The 21,759-nt window shown below is 48.1% G+C and overlaps 1 protein-coding gene across 1 annotated transcript in view; it reads left to right on the top strand.

The window, feature by feature from the left end:
* The window catches only part of DNAH7 (dynein axonemal heavy chain 7), a 132,973-nt gene extending 111,835 nt beyond the window's left edge, over positions 1-21,138 (top strand). The window contains exons 53-64 of the mRNA XM_056861236.1: positions 1,405-1,497; positions 2,856-3,032; positions 4,056-4,217; positions 6,902-7,102; positions 9,733-9,894; positions 10,546-10,731; positions 12,009-12,146; positions 14,551-14,781; positions 15,714-15,866; positions 17,156-17,333; positions 19,473-19,576; positions 20,918-21,138. Coding sequence (XP_056717214.1) covers positions 1,405-1,497; positions 2,856-3,032; positions 4,056-4,217; positions 6,902-7,102; positions 9,733-9,894; positions 10,546-10,731; positions 12,009-12,146; positions 14,551-14,781; positions 15,714-15,866; positions 17,156-17,333; positions 19,473-19,576; positions 20,918-21,124 — 1,992 coding nt within the window. The 3' untranslated portion in view covers positions 21,125-21,138. The remainder of the gene's footprint in view (positions 1-1,404; positions 1,498-2,855; positions 3,033-4,055; positions 4,218-6,901; positions 7,103-9,732; positions 9,895-10,545; positions 10,732-12,008; positions 12,147-14,550; positions 14,782-15,713; positions 15,867-17,155; positions 17,334-19,472; positions 19,577-20,917) is intronic.
* Positions 21,139-21,759: the final 621 nt, after the last annotated feature.

Here is a 21,759-nt window from a genome sequence, read left to right as displayed (position 1 = left end):
TGTTATGTCCATTTGGGAAAGCGATAGACATTGGCAGATTTTGGTTTCATTTTCAGTAGATTATTACAATAATTCTGGGGCATCTGTGGGACTTCAGCCAACTTCAGCCGATTCCTGGTCAGCTCCTTCCCTCAGGAGCTGGGGTAATCCTAAACAGTGTACTTGGAAGTAAGTCCCATGTTATTTGGTGGGGTTTACTCCCAGGAAAGTGCCGTTAGGATTATTAAGATATCATTTCACTCTTTGGATTCTGTACCTTCCCATCTCCCAACACATCTTCCCATTCGGATGTATTCACATCTCTTATTTATTTAATTGCTTCATTTATAAGAACATAAGAAAGGCCATGCTGGATCAGACCAAAGTCCATCAAGTCCAGCAGTCTGTTCATACAGTGGCCAACCAGGTGCCTCTAGCAAGCCCACAAACAAGACAACTTCAGCAGCATTGTTCTGCCTGTACTCCGCAGCACCTAATGTAACAGGCAAACCTGGTTACTCCCTCTGATACTGAAGAGAATAGGTATGAACATGAGAAAAGGCCTGCTGGATCAGACCAAGGCCCATCAAATCCAGCAGTCTCTTCACACAGAGGCCAACTAGGTGCCTCCAGGAAGCCCACAAACAAGACAACTGCAGCAGCATTGTCCTGCCCGTGTTCCACAGCAACTAATATAGGCATGTTCCTCTGATCCTTGAGAGAACAGGTGTGCATCATGAGTAGCATCCATTTTGACTAGTAGCCACGAATAGCCCTCTCCTCCATGAACATGTCCACTCCCCCTTTAAAGCCTTCCAAGTTGGCAGCCATAACCACATCCTGGGGCAGGGAGTTCCACAATTTATGCGCTGGGTGAAGAAATACTTCCTTTCCCCTGTTTTGAAACTCGCACCCTCCAGCTTCACCAGATGACCCCACAAGGGACTTCAATGCCCTAGAGTCCAGTTGCCAAAGCGGCCATTTTCTCCAGGTGAACTGATCTCTATCAGCCGGAGATCGGTTGTAATAGTGGGAGTTGTCCAGCTAGTACCTGGAGGTTGGCAACCCTACCAATGGGCCACTTAATATGTGAGCCAATTTACCAAATGTGGTCCACCCAGCAGGCTCTTGACTAGGGTTGCCAGATCTGGGTTGGGAATTACCTGGAGATTTGGGGGGGCGGAGCCTGAGGAGGGCGGGGTTTGGAGAAGGGAGGGACTTCAGTGCCCTAGAGTCCAATGGCCAAAGTGGCCATTTTCTCCAGGGGAACTGATCTCTATCGGCCAAAGATCAGTTGTAATAGCAGGAGATCTCCAACTAGTACCCGAAGTTGGCAACCCCTAGTCTTGACAACCGCAGCGTGCTCAGCGGAGGCCCTTGAGTCACAAGGCTGAAACAACAATGCCTGTGTGTGTGTCTTTGCAGGAGCCGCACCACGAGGCCTTTCCTGAGGGCTGGCAAGACAAGCTGGGTGACTTCCAGAGGATGCTCGTCATTCGCTGCCTCCGGCCTGACAAAGTAAGTCCACTCAGGTCCGGGAGCTGGGGTCGCCAGGTCCCTCTTCACAACCGGTGGGAGGTTTTTGGGGCGGAGCCTGAGGAGGGAGGGGTTTGGGGAGGGGAGGGACTTTAATGCCATGGAGTCGAATTGCCAAAGCGGCCATTTTCACCAGGGGAACTGATCCCTATCGGCTGGAGATCAGTTGTAATAGCAGGAAATCGCCAGCCACCACCTGGAGGTTGGCTTGCTTAGCCATCAGGTTGCTGCTGAGCTGGAAATTCATATGCAGATTTTGTACTCCCCAAGTTTGAGCTCAGTAGCAACTGGGAGATGTCAGACTTAGGGTTGCCAGGTCCCTCTTCACCACCGGCAGGAGGTTTTGGGGGTGGAGCCTGAGGAGGGCGAGAGGAGGGTCTTCAATGCCGTAGAGTCAAATTGCCAAAGCGGCCGTTTTCTCCAGGTGAACTGATCTCTATTGGCTGGAGATCAGTTGTAATAGCGGGCGATCTCCAGCTAGTACCTGGAGGTTGGCAACCCTACCGGGGACTTAGCCGGGCAGCGGCACTCAAATCAGAAAGAGAAAGCAGAAAGTCCTTCAGGCTGGACAGCCACACAGCATAGTGCATGCATCCTTTTGGATGGGGCTTCCGTAAAGATCTTGGAACAGGCCGGCCTTAGGGAATTTTGCTTTGGCCTTGCAGGTCTGCTACAACAAAGCTCACAGCTGGCCGCATCATCTTTTTGAAACCTACAGAACAGTGTTACCGGCAGCATTATTATTATTTGTTTGCCATCAAGTCACATCTAACTTATGGCGACCCCTGGTGCGGTTTTCCAGGCAAGAGACGTTCAGAGGTGGTTTTCCATTGCCTGCCTCCACGTCACACCCCTGGTATTCCTTAGACGCCTTCCACCCAAATACTTGTTTTAGCATCTGAGATCTGATGAGATTGGGCTAGCCCTGGCAGCGTACCCCCATTACAAATGAGTAAAAACAACTCAGACCCAAGACAGCTCATTATTCATACTCATTCGTATGCTACCTGTTCCATTAGTGCAGCTAGAGTCAAGTCCAGTAGCTCCTTATGGACCAACAAGGTTTTCGAGAGTCCAAGCTCCCTTCATCAGCCACAACTAGCAATGGAGATCCTTGAGTCCTTCGATCCCACTCTCAAGGTGGGAAGGGTGTTGCAAAGAAAGGAGTCAGGGTGCCGAGGCGCAATGCTCTAATCGAGCGGATGGCGCTTTGTGCTGTACCTCTGCATCCAGACTCCTTTCTTTGCAAGACCCCTCCCTCCTTCTGACTTGACCTGTTTGTGTTTCTGGCTGTCGATCATTGAATCGCCCCGCTCCCTTTTTCATTCTCGGTTTCCTAGATTATTCCGATGGTGCAGGAGTTTATCACCGGGAACTTGGGGCGTTTGTTTATCGAGCCGCCTCCTTTCGATTTGTCCAAAGCATTTGGTGACAGTCACTGCTGCGCGCCGCTGATTTTTGTGTTGTCTCCTGGGGCGGATCCCATGGCGGCTCTTCTCAAGTTTGCTGATGATCAGGTACACGTGTGTGTAAATCTGTTAAGATGGCATTAACCTTTGCTGTGCTTGTTAATCCTGAGAGCACCAATTTGGAATCATTTGTCAACGGAATTAAACTTGATTCTTTGCATAAGACATTCGATGACTGCATTTGCTTCACAAGTTGAGATGGCTTCGTTCAATGAGACTTAGTTCAGTGGGCGCAGAATTGGCTGCACCAGACGTTTCTTGTGCCGCCCCTCTCATATTGTTCAACGCTCCAGTGAAGATCTGCCTCCCAAGCCCCACTCTCTGTGCCCCCCGCCTTTGGAGGTGAGGCAGGTGGCGACCAGAGACAGGGACTTTTCAGTAGTGGCACCTTGCTTCCGGATTGCCCGTACCCTTGAGGCTCTCCTGGTCCCTACATTGCTTTCCTTTAGGTCCCAGACCAAAACAATTCTGCTCGCCCAGGCTTTTAATTAAGGGGTTTGGTTTTTTTAAACACTGTTTTCGTTTGGTCAGTTTAGCTTAGTCAGTGGTCTGTTTGTTTTTATGCTGGGCTGGGTTTTTAATGCTGGATTTCAATTAATATTTTTTATTAATTAAATAAAGCCAGCATGGTGTAGTGGTTAAGAGCAGTGGTTTGGAGCAGTGGACTCTGATTTGGAGAACCGGGTTTGATTCCCCACTCCTCCACATGAGTGGTGGAGGCTAATCTGGTGAATTGGATTTGTTTCCCCACTCCTCCACACAAAGCCAGCTGAGTGACCTTGGGCTAGTCACAGCTCTCTTAGAGCTCTCTCAGCCCCACCTACCTCACAGGATGTCTGTTGTGGGGAGGGGAAGGGAAGGCGATTGTAAGCTGGTTTGATTCTCCCTTAAGTGGTAGAGAAAGTCAGCATATAAAATCCAACTCTTCTCCCTCTTCTTTTTTATTTTTATTATTCCTTCTTTGTAAGCTGCCTTGGGCAGGTTCCTTGAGAGGCAGCATAAACAAATATGTGGACCTTGGGCAATTTTTTGCATCCCCCCCTTTACTGTCCAAACGTTTTGTCTGAAAAGGGCTTCGGCGCCTCCAAGCTCAGCTCCTTGTCCCTGGGCCAAGGCCAGGGCCCCATCGCCATGCGCATGATTGAGAAGGCGGTGAAGGAGGGCAGCTGGGTGGTCTTGCAGAACTGCCACCTGGCCACCTCGTGGATGCCGACGCTGGAGAAAGTCTGCGAGGTAAACCGCTGCCCTCATGTTGCCGATAGGAAGCTAAGGGCTACATGTGAGGCAGAAGACATCTGGCCCGGTGTGGCATCGTGGTTAAGAGCGGCAGACTCTGATCTGGATGACCGGCTTCGATTCCCCATTCCTTCTCCGCATGAAGCCTGCCGTGTGACTTTGGGCCAGCGATCTCCAGCGAGTACCTGGAGGTTGGCAACCCTACCCACCTACCTCTCAGGAAGTCTGTTGTGGGGAGGAGAAGGGAAGGTGATCGTAAGCCGGTTTGGTGATTGTAAGTCGGTTTGAGTCTCCTTAAAGGAAGAAAAATGCGGGGTATAAAAACCAACTCCTCCTCCTCCTCCTCCTCCACCACCACCACCACCAAGACTTGTATCCATTCATTTGACCTAATTCCCAGTGAATAAAGTTTGACTTATTTCCAAGGCAAGATGCGTGGGATGGGGCTGTAAGTGTGGTCGGTCGGTCAAAGAGAAGGTGAAGGCAGCCACAAGGAAGGGGACAGTGGAATAATAATGCGTGGCCGTCGTTCCAAAGTAGGCATGTGCCAGTGAGTTATTTTGACCACCACGCGAGCTTCGAAAGCAAGAAGAGTAAGAACCATTGTGGTGGCCAGAGAAAGGGGAATTGCCCCCCTGGGCAAAATGTTCAAAGGCAGGAAAGGAAGTAGCAAAAAGAGAGAGAATGCGCTTCAGAGCAGAGATGTGTGACCAGCAGAAAGACGAAGAAGAAGAGTTGGTTTTTATACCCTGATTTTCTCAGCCCTTAAGAAGTCTCGAACTGGTTTTCGATCTCCTTCCCTTCCTCTCCCCATAGCAGACACTCTGTGAGGTAAGTGAGGCTGAGAGAGTTCAGAGAGAACCGTGACTACCCAAGGTCATCTCGCAGGTTTCATGCAGAGGAGTGGGGAATCAAACCCGGTTCCCCAGATTAGAGTCCACCGCTCCTAACTACTACACCATGCTGTGTGGTGCCATTTAGCACATCTGGTCCCTGGGAGACGCTTGCCGACTGACTGATCCCTTCAGTACACCCTCTGGTGGCCTGGGGGATTTGTCACCCTCTACAGCTGTCCATGTCACAGGAGCTCTTCTCCCTTCTCTCTTAGCACGCTTTTTATTTTGTGCCCTGAGGTTGCTTCCAGACAGAAGCTTTTGTGAGTGGCAGGTTGCCTGATCGGCGCTTTCGACGCCTACTGCTGTGCTCATCTAACTAGACTGGCAAAATGCGCACAGAGTCCCAACACAGGCAGCACCGCTGTCGTGCCAGACCTCCACACTGGTTAACATCTCTGCCAGGAAGGACACTTGTTCATATTTCCCTATTCTGCATGTTTGAAAATAGACCTGAACTGAGAACCCACATGAATACATGAAGCTGCCTTATACTGAATCAGGCCCTTGGTCCATCAAAGTCAGTATTGTCTGCTCAGACCGGCAGCGGCTCTCCAGGGTCTCAGGCAGGGGTCTTTCACATCACATCACCTACTTGCCTAGTCCCTTTAACTGGAGATGCCAGGGATTAAAGAACCTGGGACCTTCTGCATGCCAAACAGAGGCTCTACCACTGAGCCACAGCTCCTCTCCAAGGCTCTCCAGGGTATCAGGCAGAGGTCTTTCAGATCACCTACTTGCTTGGTCCCTTTAACTGGAGATGCTGGGTATTGAACCTGGGACCTTCTGCATGCCAAGCAGAGGCTCTACCGCTGAGCCACGGCCCCTCCCAGGAGACTCCCACTCACACAGATCTTTAGAGAATGGGGTGAAATGATCAGAAAAGGCAAACAGCAGCAGCCCCTCCCAAAAGAGAGTAAAACACAAGTAATGCTCTGTAGCTGACATGAAACCTCAAAGTGATACCCCAGAAGGCAAGTTTAATGTAGCCAGTGCTTCTTTCTCTGGGCAACCCCCCGCAGGTTTTCTTAGATCAAATTGTGTTGGGCTACATTAAACGTTCCTTTTGGAGCGCCTGGAGGGTTTTTTTGCCTTTTCTGTTGTTTTGCTCGTGAAATGCTCAGGGCAGTTGGCAGGAAGACAGTGCTCTTGACCCCCTCCCCAACTTCCCTAATCTGCAACAAGTTCCAGGGGCAGCACGACCTGCATCAATCCCTTTGGAAGAAAGGACACTAAAGACTTAATTGTTTGTTTTAAAAATTCTTTATATACATATATAAAGAATTATGTGCTGTCAAGTTGCAACCGACTTACGGCAACCCCCATAGGGTTTCCAAGGCAACAGATGTTCAGAGGTGGTTTGCCATTGCCTACCTCTGTAGGGTTTCCCAGGCAAGAGACGTTCAGAGGTGGTTTGGCCCTGCCTGCCTCTGCGTAGCAACCCTGGACTTCCTCGGTGGTCTCCCATCCAAGTAAAAAGTCCCAGACCCTTCAGCCTTTCTTCATAGGGAAGGGGCTGTAACTCCCTGACCAGCTTGGGTGGCCCTCTTCCAGACTTTTTCCAGCTCCGCAGTAACCTTCTTAAGGCTCTACAGGACGATTCCAAATGTACTGAAATCAAAACAAGTTTAAGAAGGAAATTAAGTTCAGCAGAAATATAGGCCATTTTATCATGAATTCATATTGACTGTTTATCGAACTCCCTCTGGGGCGTGGCATAGGCTAGAAATGTAGCTTCAGCCAGAAGTCCTGTGCCTGCCCCTTACGTGGACTCTTCATCTCTTCTAGGAGCTCAATCCAGAAGCAACTCATCCCGATTTCCGGTTGTGGCTCACGAGCTACCCGTCCCCCAATTTCCCTGTCTCTGTGCTCCAGAACGGCGTGAAAATGACCAACGAAGCTCCAAAGGGCTTGCGGGCTAACGTGATCCGTTCCTATCTGATGGATCCCATCTCTGATGCTGAGTTTTTTAACAGCTGCAAGCGTCCTGTAAGTATGCCCATTATTAGCCCCTGTTTGCTCCTTCCTGGGAGGAGGAGGAGAAGGAGAAGAAGAAGAGGAGGAGGAGGAGGAGTTGGTTTTTGTATGCCGACTTTCTCTACCACTTAAGGAAGAATCAAACCGGCTTACAATCACCTTCCCCTCCCCACAACAGATACCCTGTGAGGTAGGTGGGGCTGAGAGAGTGTGACTAGCCCAAAGTCACCCAGCTGGCTTCATGTGGAGGAGTGGGGAATCAAATCCAGTTCACCAGATTAGCCTCCGCCACTCATGTGGAGGACTGGGGAATCAAACCCGATTCTCCAGATCAGAGTCCACCGCTCCAAACCACCGCTCTTAACCACTACGTCACGCTGGTTCTCAGACCCTGGCCGGTTATAATATGGGCTTGCTCGTTCAAAACCTGCCAAATGGAAACAGTTCTCCTTTCCTGCGCCGGAGCTAGTGTTGATTACCAGCTCCTGGGAAGCATGTAATAGCGGATTTTATTAAAATTTTATTTTTATTTTACTGCCAAGCTCCGTTCCCTTTTCTGCCGAGCTTCTGTAGCGAGCCATTAATAATACAGCTTCCCATTTGGAAAGTCAGGAGGAAGTCGTTTCCCGACACAAATCTGCCAGGCAGGGGAGAAATTCCTGCGGTAGAAGAATAGCTGAGCCTGGCACTGCTGAGAATCGAGCCTTTAATCGGGAGCGTTGAAACGGCAACTCCCCTCTAACTGGGAGCGCTCCGGTGGCCCTGCCGGTTGATGGATGGCACTCATAAACCCCTCCTTCAGAGTACCATCTCAGGCTGGGGAGCCACCTGCTGTGTTCGTAATTAGGTTTCAGCGAGCGAATGGCCTTGACCCAAGATAGTTTCTGTGATAGGGGCCGTAATTAAGAACGGGAAGATTGCGGTGCTTAAACCGAGACGATGATCCTTTTCTGCTTTTCCTGGCAATTAAAGAAAACCCCTAAATTGTTTTCAGCACAGAAAAAGAAAAAAGAAAAGGTAATGTTGCTTTTTAAGCAGGGTGAGGTAAAAGAGGAGAGATTTGCAACTGAAGCAATTGGAAGGTTTATGCTTCTCTGGGTTTTAAGAACATAAGAACGGCCCTGCTGGATCAGACCAAGGCCCACCAAGTCCAGCAGTCTGTTCACACAGTGGCCAACCAGGTGCCTCTAGGAAGACCACAAACAAGACGACTGCAGCAGCACCATCCTGCCTGTGTTCCACAGCACCTGATATAATAGGCGTGCTCCTCTGATACTAGAGAGAATAGATATGCATCATGACTAGTATCCATTATGACTAGTAGCCATGAATAGCCCTCTCCTCCATGAATATGTCCACTCCCCTCTTCACACCAAGTTGGCAGCCTTCACCACATCCTGGGGCAGGGAGTTCCACAATTACCTAGGTGTTGTTTGACAAAATACTTCCTTATCTCTATTCCTTGTCTAATTATAGCCAGCATGGAATTTGCCTTTTTCATATCAGCCGCACACTGGGTTGACATCTTCATCGAGCTATCATCAAGCTATCCACTACTATCATGATGGATATCTATTCCCCCCCCCCCGCATTACTGGAGGTGGTATGCCTCCTTAAATCAGTTGCTGGGGAGCACAGCGGGAGGATGCTGCTGTGGCCGTCTTGCTTGTGGGCTTCCCAGAGGCACCTGGTTGGCCATGGTGTGAACCGACTGCTGGACTGGATGGGCCTGGGTCTGATCCAGCAGGGCTCTTCTTATGTTTGTGTGTGTGTGTTTTGCCATCAAGTCACATCTAACTGGTGACCCAGTAGGGTTTTCAAGTCAAGAGACATGCAGAGGTGGTTTGTCAAACCCCTGGACTTCTTTGGTGGTCTCCCATCCAAATCCTTGCCAGGGTTGAGGCTGAGAGTGCGTGACTGGCCCAAGGTCACCCAGCAAGCTTCCATGGCGGAGCGGGGATTCGAACCTGGGTGTCCCAGATCCTAGTCTGACACGTAAACCACAACACGGTGCTGGCTCTCCTCTTATGTTCATACAGGGAGCTGAGCCATGAGCACAGGGAGGGTTCCTCACCTACGTTCCCTGTTACTTTAAAAACCAAGCTGAACCTCCCACCTTCCCCTCAGCCGGCTTTATATGGGATGGGGCAGAGGTGTGGTTTCAGCCAATGTATTTGCTGTTTCCACAAGCCACAAGGAGGCATCTGAAGGCACTAAGGAAGAAAAGCGGTTTGGACGCTTGCATAGGAGCCCTAGAAGACACATGCCCTGGGCTCTTGGGAGGTTGCTGTGAATTTCCTGCATTGAGCCGGGGGTTGGACTAGATGACCCTTGTGGTCCCTTCCAACTCTTATGATTCTATGGGTGCTTTCACACATCCTGAATAATGCACTTTCAGTCCACTTTGCAGCTGCGTTTGACGGTGTGAAACGGCAAAATCCACTTGCAAACAATCATTAAAGTATATTGACAGTGGATTGAAAGTGCATTATTAAGGATGCGTGAAAGTGCCCTTTGATTCTAAGGAGGGCAGGATATGAGGGTAATAAATGAATACTTTCCCATTGGTAGTCCAGCTAAGAAGCCGGAGGAAGAAGGAAGTTGTTTACGATCGGGACATTCTTTTCCTTCTTTTTTAAAAGGCTGAATTCAAGAAGTTGCTGTACGGGCTCTGTTTCTTCCATGCACTGGTCCAAGAGAGGCGGAAGTTTGGCCCCCTGGGTTGGAACATTCCGTACGAGTTCAACGAGACCGACCTGCGGATCAGTGTGCAGCAGCTGCACATGTTCCTGAACCAGTACGAGGTACTCTCTTTGCAGCTTTTTGAAAGCAGTCAGCTCCGATAAGAATCCAGCTGTGCCCCAACTGAACAGGACAGATACGTCCCCTGGTGCTGCGGGACACAGCTAGTTGGTGTGTGTTTGTAGGGCAGGATAAGGGGTAGCACAATTTAAAAAAAAAAAAGTTGCAGGGAGCCCAGATCCTTTTGAACTCTTGTTTCCAAGCAAACATTATTTAGTAGCCTTGCCATGTTGACAAAGAGAAGAAGAAGAGTTGGTTTTTATATGCTGACTTTCTCTGCCTTTTAAGGAAAATCAAACTGGCTTACAATCGCTTTCCCTTTCCCTCCCCACAACAGACACCTTGTGAGGTAGTCGGGGCTGAGATAGTTCGGAGAGAACTGTGACTGGCCCAAGGTCACCGAGCAGGCTTCATGTGGAGGAGTGGGGAAACCATCCCGGTTCTCCAGATTAGAGTTCGCTGCTCATGTGGAGGAGTGGAGAATCAAACCTGATTCACCCAATTAGTCCGTTGCTCATGTGGAGGAGGGGGGGATCGAACCCAGTTCTCCAGATTAGAGTCTGCTGCTCATGTGGAGGAGCAGGGAATTGAAGCAGGTTAGAGTCCCCTGCTCTTAACCACTACACCATGCTGGGTTTATTTGTGTTATTCAGGAGCTGCCGTTTGATGCCATCCGCTACATGACTGGCGAATGTAATTATGGAGGCAGGGTGACTGACGACTGGGACCGGCGCACCCTCCGCAGCATCTTGAACAAGTTCTACAATCCTGTCATCGTTACGGATCTCGACTACAAGTTTGATTCCAGTGGCATTTATTTTGCTCCCCCTGAAGGAGAGGTGAGCTTCTTCTACACTGGACAAACAGATGCTTTCCTCCAGGTCCCATGGAAAAAAATGGAGGCTACACTGACGAAGCAACGTATTATGACTGTAGTGCTGGGGTCCCCCACATAGTGCCTGTGGGTGCCATGACGCCTGCCGACACCTTTTCTGGCACCTATCGGATGTTTTTAGAAAGTGGGTGGGGCCAGGTGGGGCTTTTCTCCAGCAGTGCTTCTGATTAGCTGTGCTGATTTTTAAAAATGTTGCTTTGGCAGCAGCTGCCACCATAGCACAAGGATCTTCTTCACTGTGTGAGAGTCCCCCCTACACGCATGTTGCTCATCATAATGGGAAACAATTCAGTACACGCTATGGAGTCAGGGATTCAGGGGCTCCTGGACATAATAATGGAGGAGAGGGGTATTCATGGCTGTTAGTTAGAATGGATATTAGTCATGCTGCATACCTATTCTCTCTAGTATCAGAGGAGCATGCCTATTATTTTGGGTGCGGTGGAACACAGGCAGGATGGTGCTGCTGCACTCGTCTTGTTAGTGGCTTCCTAGAGGCACCTGGTTGGCCACTGTGTAAACAGACTGCTGGACTTGATGGGCCTGGGTCTGATCCAGAAGGGCCTTTCTTATGTTCTTATGTTCTTAACTTCTGTTTACACTGCAGAATTTTGTTCGGCGAAACAAGATGGCTGATTGGTTTAGAGGAAAGGGTCGCTTTAGCATCCGAGGGGTCATCATTTAACACACTGCTTTGGCTTCCTCCACCCCAAAATATGGAGCAAGCCGTTGATCGTTTCCACTCGTTCTTTTTTAGTATCTAAGCTATATTGAATACACAAAGATTCTGCCTCTGAAGAACCTACAATAGCCAAGGAAATAGAGAATGAATACTGTTTGACCCTACAGATTGAATGCATATTTATTTATTTATTTATTTATTTCTAGTTTTAACCTCTGTAATTTTAGAATATTATCAAGCATTCTAATTTTACCCACATTTAGTATTTGATTGAATATTAATTAGTTATGCATCTTGATAATCCTGCCATTTTTAACCATTTTAATAGCAAATCCATTTTGTATTTGTTTTTATCCTATACTATTTAACTATGCAAATTTGCTTTATTTGATGGTCTATATGACTACAAATAAATTATTGATTGATTGAGGGAAAAGTCACTTTAGCATCCGAGGGGTTATCATTTAACACACTGCTTTGGCTTCCTCCACCCCAAAAACGGAGCAAGCCATTTATCATTTCCACTGGTTCTTTTTCAGTATCTAAGCTATATCGAATACACCAAATCTCTGCCTCTGAACCCCACCCCAGAGATCTTTGGGATGAACGCCAACGCCGATATCACCAAAGATCAAGCTGAGACCCAACTGCTGTTTGATAATATTCTTCTAACTCAGGTATGTCGATTTCCAAAGCTCCTAGCTGCTGAGCTCCTCCTGTTAACGGCACATTTATTCATTGATAAAGAAGTTTTTTTGATACAATTTTAAATACCGAGACTTTGTTCTCTCTTTCCTCATTTGACTGTTGCTGCAATATTCATGAATTCACTGTCACTTTATTGAACACCATGACTAGTTTTTATAAAAGCAGTTTTTCAGAGTAGTTGCTGAAATATTAAATCAAGGAGAATCCAAAAAGTCTTCTGGATTAGATGAATATTCTAAAATTTTCTACTATCGTGTATTGATTCAAGAACGTAGAATGGAAACTCCCCTTTCCTGACATTGCCTGTGTTAAGGTGTGCATTTCACTAGTGCCCTAAAAAATAACCTCAGTAAAAGGTCCCCTAGTAGTGTAGCAAAGATGTGCTACTACTTGTGTTTCTCAAATGCATTCATCTGTATTTATTCATTATTAGCATGAGAACCATTAGCATGTGTCAGGTCACCATTCAGTTGGATGGAAGGATCCAGTCTATTTGCAGGCAGGATTATGCATAAGCATCAGCTTGAAAGGCACAGGAAAGTTCCAGAATTAGCTGCTGTTGTAAAATATTGAGTAATAGTTTTATAAATTTTGCGAAGACGATTTTAAGATAAATACCTTACTAGAAAGATGAGGCATAGACCTTTCCTGCACTCCATTAATGTTACCGTTAACGTATGTTGTTCTGGTTGTTCTGGTTTCTGAAAAAGGACCAAATGATAACCCTGAACATTTTGATGATGGCAAGATTTATCTTTGCAGAATATTGGAAGCAAAAAGTCTTCCCCAACCCCCCAAAAAAGGCTGAATAATGTGAAAAATTACGCAAACTAATTGAATATATTAAAAGTTTGAGGATGGGAAAGAGATAGAGATAATACAAAGATGTGTGGTCTGGGGTATGGAACATGCTTCTGTTGGGAATAGTGTTATTTCAGATGCTGATTACTAATTGCTAATTACAACATAAGGCTAGGATTTGGGAGATGCAGGTTTGAAACCCCGCTCTGCCATGGAAGCTCGCTGAGTGACCTTGGGCCAGTCACACACGCTCAATCTACCCTACCTCATAGGGTTGTTGTGAGGACAAAACGGAGAAGGGGATGTTGTGAGCCACCTGGGGTCCCCCACTGGGGAGAAAAACGGGGCATAAATGAAGTACACATGAACACAGACAGGAAGCTGCCTTCTACTGAATCAGACCCTTGGTCCATCAAAGTCAGTTTTGTCTACTCAGACTGGCAGCGGCTCTCCAGGGTCTCAGGCAGAAAAGGGCCTTTCACATTACCTACTTGCCTAGTCCCTTTAACTGGAGATGCCAGGGATTGAACCTGGGGCTTTCTGCACGCCAAGCAGATGCTCTACCACTGAGCCACAGCCCCTTCCTATGGCTCTCCAGGGTCTCAGGCAGGGGCCTTTCACATCACCTACTTGCCTGGTCTCTTTAACTGGAGATGCCAGGGATTGAACCTGGGACCTTCTGCATGCCAAGCAGATGCTCTACCACTGAGCCACGGCCCTTCCCCAAGCACGTACATAAATAAATATTAAAATACTTTGGATGAAGGGATGAAACAATAAAACGTTTTTGTTACATAACTTAAAAAAACACTTTATAAATAATAAGAGCCCTTTCTGTCTGGAAAGACTCTCTAAGGCCAGGGCGTTTTCAGCCTTGGTCCCGGCCTGGCGGAGCTCCCTTTCTAACAAGACCAGGGCCTGCGGGATATTCAAGCTTTCTGCGGGGCCAGCAGAACAGTTATTCCACCAGGCCTACAGTTGAGAATAGCTACGAGTTGTCATCTATGCTGGTTCCCCACCCCATTCTTACCATGGTCTGATTATAAACTGATATGTTGGGGGTTATGGTTGTTCGCAGGCTCTGCAGTGGCCCTATATTGCAATGAGCGGCACTTGCTATGTACGGTTACATTTAGAAGAAAAAGAAGAGTTGGTTTTTACAATCACCTTCCTTTCTCCTCCCAACAGACACCCTGTGAGGTGGGTGGGGCTGAGAGAGCTGTGACTATCCCAAGGTCACCAAGCTGGCTTCATGAGGAGGAGTGGGGAATCAAACCCGGTTCTCCAGATCAGAGTCCACCACTCCAAACCACCACTCTTAACCACTCCACCAATCTAGTTTTGGTTCTGTATTTTACTGATTTTGTATTAGTATTTTATGATTTTATAGTTATTTTAGTGTGTTGTATTTTGTATCAATTGTTCATTGTAAGCCGCCCTGAACCCGGCCTTTGGCCAGGGAGTGAGGGCGGGATATAAAACCAATAAACAAATAAATAAATAAGGAGAGAGCCAGGCTGAAATATCAATGAGGCTGTGCAGAGTTTAATCACGCCTTGCTTTTTGCTCCAGTCTCGTGCGTCGGGTGCAGGTGCCAAGTCGTCTGACGAAATCGTGCGCGAGGTGGCCAGCGACATCCAGAGCAAGCTTCCGGCCGACTTCCACATCGAGGCGGCGATGCGGAGATACCCGACGACCTACACCCAGAGCATGAACACCGTCCTCGTCCAAGAGATGGGGCGATTCAACAAATTGCTGCAAACGATACGGGACTCCTGCATCAACATTCAGAAAGCAATCAAGGTGACCTTCCAACACTCAACTGTTTCAGAGGGTGGCCACGTTGCTCTGTGGCGGAACAACTCGGTTCGAGCCCAGCAGCGCTTTAGAGTCCAACGTGATTGTCAGGGTTTGAGCTTTTAAGAGCCAAAGCTCCCTCTTAGGACATTTACGCAGGGCTGTTTCCCTCATGGTCACCCCACGTCTTTCCTGACCATCAGAGGTCACCTCACTCTCCCCGCTTGTTTTCCAGATTCTGGCTAAAACAGCAACTGGAAAACATGGGCAAAATGTGTGGAAATGCCCAAGTGCTAGGGTTGCCAGGGTCCCTCTTTGCCACCAGCGGGAGATTTTTGGGGCAGAGCCTGAGGAGGGCAAGGTTTGGGGAGGGGAGGGATTTCAATACCAGAGTCCAATGGCCAAAGCGGCCATTTTCTCCAGGGGAACTGATCTCTGTTGGCTGGAGATCAGTTGTAATAGCGGGAGATGTAATAACAGGGTGTCTTTTGTGGGGAAGGGAAGGGAAGGTGATTGTAAGCCGGTTTGATTCTTCCTTAAGTGGTAGAGAAAGTCGGCATATAAAAACCAACCAATAGGGGAGGGGCCGTGGCTCAGTGGTAGAGCCTCTGCTTGGCATGCAGAAGGTCCCGGGTTCAATCCCCGGCATCTCCAGTTAAAGGGACTAGGCAAGTGGGTGATGTGAAAGACCTCCGCCTGAGACCCTGGAGACCCGCTGCCAGTCTTGAGTAGACAATACTGACTTTGATGGACTGAGGGTCTGGTTTAGAATAAGGCAACTTCATGTGTTCAACTCTTCTTTTGAACTGCGCCTAAACCAGTGGCTGCGTTTACTGAGATGGCTCTGTTGTCAGTGCTGCTTATTATCCTGCATGATCTCAGAGGACTGAGACGAGTCCATTCTGGTGGCTTTTCCCTTCCCCGTCTCTCTCTACCAGGGCCTGGTGGTGATGTCTGCAGAACTGGAGGAGGTGGTGAGCAGCATCTTGAAAGGCAAAATCCCAGGCATGTGGATGAAGAAGTCTTACCCGAGCCTGAAACCCCTCGGAAGCTACGTGAACGATTTCCTTGCCCGGCTGAAGTTCTTACAGGTGGGAGCCCCTCCAGCTGTGCAAACTGTTCTGCCTGTTGGGGGGTTTAATGGATTCCAAACAACTATTGTTCAGCTGCGCACGCTTCCTATGATGTCTGTCCAAAGACCCACCTTGATCTTCTGTCCACGCAGAAACATAGAGCCGGAAGGGACCTCAAGGGTCATGTAACCTGACCCCCTGCACAATGCAGGAAATTCACAACTACCTTCCACTTCACTCTCCAAAGCCCCCTGCTAAATGCCCAGAAGATGGCAAAAAAACCCTCCAGGATCCCTGGCCAATCTGGCCTGGAGATTTCCTTCCTGACCCTAGAGTGGTGATTGGCATTTCCCTGGTCATGTAAGAAAGGGCCATGAGAGCCGAGCACTGGCTCATCCCTCCCTCTCATCATCTGCTTAAGGTCATGGAATCAGCATTGCTGACAGGCGGCCATTCAGCCTCTTCTTAAAAACCTCCAGGGAAGGAGAGCTTACCACCTCCCAAGGAAGCCTTTTCCACTGAGGAAATTTCTTCCTAATGTTTGCTGAAACCATTTTTGTAACAAGTAACCCTCTGAACTAGGCTGTTTCCGTTCATTTTACGGAGACGGCGGCCATACATTGAAACTTCTGCAGGATGATTGCTGGCTGGGGTGGGTGGGGTGGTAGAATGGTGGCCCATGGGCCACATTTGAATCAGACTTCATGGATGGCCTTCCTTGGAAGGCGGGCACTAAGGAAGCCTCATATCAGAACATGCAAACTAACTCAGAGTGGAGAATCATTTAACAAAGCAGAGAAACGGGTGTCTTTGTTGTGGGAACTGAGTTGTGACCTACCAAAGGGTCTCTACAGGAGAACTCTACTGGAATTAAAACCCAGATTCCAACCCAGGGCAGTTCAGCTACTCACGGGCAGTGCTGGCAGTTTTTAGGAAATTGGCAGATGGCACAGATTATTTTTGAGGGAGGGGCTGTGGTTCAGTGGTGGAGCCTCTGCTTGGCATGCAGAAGGTCCCAGGTTCAATCCCCGGCGTCTCTAGTTAAAGGGACTAGGCAAGTAGGTGATGTGAAATACCTCCGCCTGAGACCCTGGAGAGCCACTGCCTGTCTGAGTAGACAATACTGACTCGGATGGACCGATGGTCTGATTCAGCATAAGGCAGCTTCATGTGTTCGTGTGCTCACATGACAGGCTGCCGTAGCCCTGCAGGATAAATGTCATATTTAACGTAAGGCTTTTTTAAAAAATGCCGTAAGATCTAACTGAGCTCCCATGTTTCCCACCCCTTCCCTCCTGTCGCTGCAGAGCTGGTACGAGACTGGAACGCCGCCAACGTTTTGGCTTTCTGGATTCTTCTTTACTCAAGCCTTCTTAACGGGCGCCCAGCAGAATTACGCCCGCAAGTACACCATCCCCATAGACCTGCTGGGCTTCGACTACGAAGTACTGGAGGACAAAGAGTACAAAAACGCTCCTGAAGACGGTGAGTACAACCAAATATTCTTTTAATTACCCCAGAGGAGAGAGATTTGAAAATATTTCATGCGTAGCCCCTCGATGTACCTTCATGGAAAGGTACATATTTGAGCTAGTCCCATTTCCTTCTCAGCCCTGACCTGGATGGCCCAGGCTAGCCTGATCTCGCCAGATCTCAGAAGCTAAGCAGGCTCGGCCTCGGTGAGTCCACAAAGGCATGCCAGGGTTGTTGTGGCCATCTTTTGGGCATGAAGTAGGGGTCACTGGGTGTGTGTGTGTGTGGGGGGAGGTAGTTGTGAATTTCCTGCATTGTGCAGGGGGTTGGGCTAGATGACCCTGGTGGTCCCTTCCAACTCTATGTTTCTAGGAAGGCAATGGCAAACCACCTGTTAGTCTCTTGCCTTGAAAACCCTATGGGGCGGTCATAAGTCAGCTGCTACTTAAAACTGCACTTTACACCCAATTTCCTCCTTACTAGCCTGAGGGGAGAGGTTGTGCTGGGGGGCAGCTGGGGGTCCGGTGTCGTACGAAGTTGAGCAGGGATGTGCCCTTGGTGGTGGAAAGTGCCATCAAGTCATAGCTCACTTATGGCTGCCCCGTAGGGTTTCCATGGCAAGAGAGGAACAGCAGCTACTTGCCGTTGCCTGCCTCTGCGTAGCAATCCTGGACTTCCTGGTTGGTCGCCCATCCAAGTATTAACCAGGGCTGACTTTTCTTTGCTTCTAAGAGCTGATAAGATCAGGCTGGACTGGGCCATCCAGGTCAAGGCAGTGTGCCCTTCGCTCTCCCCAATGTACCCCTATGCTACACCACATCAGTACCTTACCAAGGTATTTTTTAATTTCCAGTGCTTACTAGGATTATCAATTCATGCTTGGAAAACTCATCTCAAGAAACCGCTTTGTGCAGTAGTAACCCAGTGATTTCAGGGGGGGGGGGTTCCTCCTGATTTCATGGCAGCAACATGCCTATTATTTTGGGTGCGGTGGAACACAGGCAGGATGGTGCTGCTGCACTCGTCTTGTTAGTGGCTTCCTAGAGGCACCTGCTTGGCCACGGTGTGAACAGACTGCTGGACTTGATGGGTCTGGGTCTGATCCAGCAGGGCCTTTCTTATGTTCTTTAACAGTGGAAAGTTATGCTGTTGGCCCAGCAATTCACCCGTTACTTATTCACTGAAATTTTATTGACCCTTTGATTAGGGAAATGGGCTCTGTTGATGAGGGTGAATGGACCAGAAGGTTTCTGCTGGGAGGCAGCTCACCAGTCACCACCCAGGTCGCAAAATATTGTGCCATAGCAATGAAGCTACATCACCTCAATGTTCCCTAATCTGTGGAAGTGTAAAATTGGGTGATTCCTAATTTTGTTGGCCTACTCTGTAGGGTCAGTTTCTGTTTTATCTGGCTTATTAGCCGCAAATAAAATTTATTTATTCACTGAAACAATATCAACCTGTAGGATTGCAATATGCAATAAACTTCCATTCATGTACATCACTGTATGTTAGGGTTGCCAAGATCCAGGTAGTAGCTGGAGATCTCCCGCTATTACAACAGATCTCCAGGTAATATAAATCAGTTCCTCTAGAGATAATGGCCACTTCGGAAGGTGGACTCTATGGCATTATACACCATTGAAGACCCTCCCCTCCCCATACCCCAGCTTCCTCAGGCTCCACCCCCAAAATCTCTGGGTATTTCCCTGCCCAGAGCTGGCAACCCTATTGTATGTACAGGCAAATCTGTAGCCAGTGCAGTGGGTCGCTGGTCCCTGTCCCCAAAGTATGCAATGAAGAAATTATGCAAAAATGAGTTATCTCAGTATAAAATATTGTCGAAGGCTTTCACGGTCAGAGTTCTTTGGTTCTTGTAGGTTATCCGGGCTACAGCTGCTGGTAAAACATCAGGAAAGAAAATACCAAGACCACGGTCACACTCCGGATAACCTACAAAAACCAATATCTCAGTATAGTAGCTAAGCTTAAAGAAAGGATTCCATTCAGAGACCATTTCCCTAACTACAGTTTACAATCCAACACAACCACACTATGGGCTTTGAAATATATGCAGCGCACACAGCTTTGCCATTTGATGCACGCCAGGACTCGGCTCAGGCATTGAGGGCTGCTTATTTTACAATACAGGTGTCTACATTCATGGGTTGTTCCTGGATGGAGCTCGCTGGAACAGGAAGACTAAGAAACTTGGAGAATCCCATCCCAAAATCCTTTATGATACTATGCCAGTGGTTAGTATTTACTGTGTTAAAGCGGATGCTAGTCATGTCGCATACCTGTTCTCTCCAGGATCAGAGGAGCAAGCCTATTATATTGGGTGCTGTGGAACACAGGCAGGATGGTGCTGCTGCAGTCGTCTTGTTTGGGGGTTTCCTAGAGGCACCCGATTGGCCACAGTGTGAACATGCTGCTGGACTTGATGGGCCTTGGTCTGATCCAGCAGGGCTTCTCTTATGTTCGTATATGTCATCTGAACTTGGGTGAAGAATCCTCCAGCTTAAATTGAGGCTTCAGTCTTTTGCGTTCAGTGTGGTTTATTTCCAAGTAAGCGTGGAGAAGGTCTTCCCTTCTGACCAAAGCATGCACAGGATTGAATTGTTACGCTGATGATTCATACCTCTGGGTGCACAGCCTGCTGATAACATTCTTCAACGCCTCATAGCTAAATATTTTACCTGCTTCTACTGAAGAGTTATATAGTTGAAATTCCAAATCACTTTGGGTGGTGTTAGTTCTGCAAAGGCCGTTTCACACATGCACAGTGCCACCGGAACAAAATCCGAGTCGAGGAGCCTATTACCACAAAATTTTCCAGGATACAAGCTTTCATTATTTGTGGCTGACAAAATGAGCTTTTGACTCAGGAAAGCTTAAACCTTGAACAATTCTGTTCATCCTTAAGGGGGCTGCCGGACATGCATTTCGTTCTACTACAGGCTAACACGGTTGCCCGTCTGAAATCGCTAATGCTGGAGTGAAAGACAATTTATACACGCTAGTTTGGAGGCAGGGGTCCTGCACCAGCGTTGGCCACAGCAGCCATTTTAGCTAAGCCAATCGGAAATGCCTGCCTCTACTTTAATATTTTGGACAGAGCCGATGAGAGGAAGTCACCAGGAAGGGTTTTTGCAGGGTGGGGGAGAGAAGGACCCAGCCTTTCTCCCTGCCAAGACAAATTAAGTAGTGGAACTGTGAGTCTGAAACAGAACAGAGGAGTTTATAGAAGACGCTTCAGAATGTCCCTTTGAGAGCCAGTGTGGTGTAGTGGTTAAGAGCGGTGGTTTGGAGCAGTGGACTCTGAGCTGGAGAACTGGGTTTGATTCCCCACTCCTCCACATGAGCGGCGGAGGCTAATCTGGTGAACCGGGTTGGTTTCCCCACTCCTCCACATGAAGCCAGCTGGGTGACCTTGGGCTAGTCACACTCTCTCAGTCCCACCTACCTCACAGGGTGTCTGTTGTGGGAGGGGAGGGGAAGGTGATTGTAAGCTGGTTTGAGTCTCCCTTAAGTGGCAGAGAAAGTCGGCATATAAAAATCAACTCTTCTTCCGTTTCTTCCCCTCTTCGTCACAGATGTGGTTGAAGCCATGCAAAAGGTCTGAGATTCCAGACAGGCCGAGCTACTTGGCCCCCGTGTACAAGACCAGCGAGAGACGAGGAACCCTGTCGACGACCGGCCACTCCACCAACTTTGTGATTGGCATGATCCTCCCTTCAGACCAACAGCAGCAGCACTGGATCGGCCGAGGGGTGGCCCTTCTGTGCCAGCTCAACTCATAAGCCAAAGCTTCAAGCGTCCGTCGAGATGGAACTCAAAAGACTTTTACGACACTCGTAATTTTCAGCTATGACTTTAAAAACTTAAAATTTAATTTGCGTCTTTATTTTAAATTTAACTTGTGTCTTTATTCATTCCTGAAAAATTAAAAGTCTGTTTTAACAAAATCCAGAGAAGCCCGTTTGCTTATTCCACTGTTTTATTTTCTGACGTTCCTTATAAATAAGGAACATACATAAGATGAACACAACACCATTGACAATGAACAAAACAGCATTTTATCATTTCCAGCTTTATCTTTTTTTTTAAAAAAAAATGATTTCGTTAAAGAAGAAAAGAAGCTGATATCTCAAATATCTTTCAGGACCATAATCACATTGTTTCAACTGTAAGAAAAGAAGTCACACTGCTTCCTAGGAGACTGCAGGATCTGAGCGCAGCGTGATTGACACCAAAATTCTCATGGCATGTCACACAGTGACAGCATCGTAAGAGACAGAACATTTACGCCCTCCGACAAGTACACAGTTAACTGAGACCGGACTCCAGCAGAACGGAATGACGAAGGCCAGGTTAGAAATGTAGCGGAATCGCGATTGTCCAAAAACGCGATCTAAAACTTTGCATTTCAAAGAAA

This window comes from Euleptes europaea, chromosome 15 (genome assembly GCF_029931775.1).
Source record: "Euleptes europaea isolate rEulEur1 chromosome 15, rEulEur1.hap1, whole genome shotgun sequence".
Taxonomy (NCBI): Eukaryota; Metazoa; Chordata; class Lepidosauria; order Squamata; family Sphaerodactylidae; genus Euleptes; species Euleptes europaea.
This window is presented reverse-complemented; position numbering and strand designations above follow the sequence as displayed.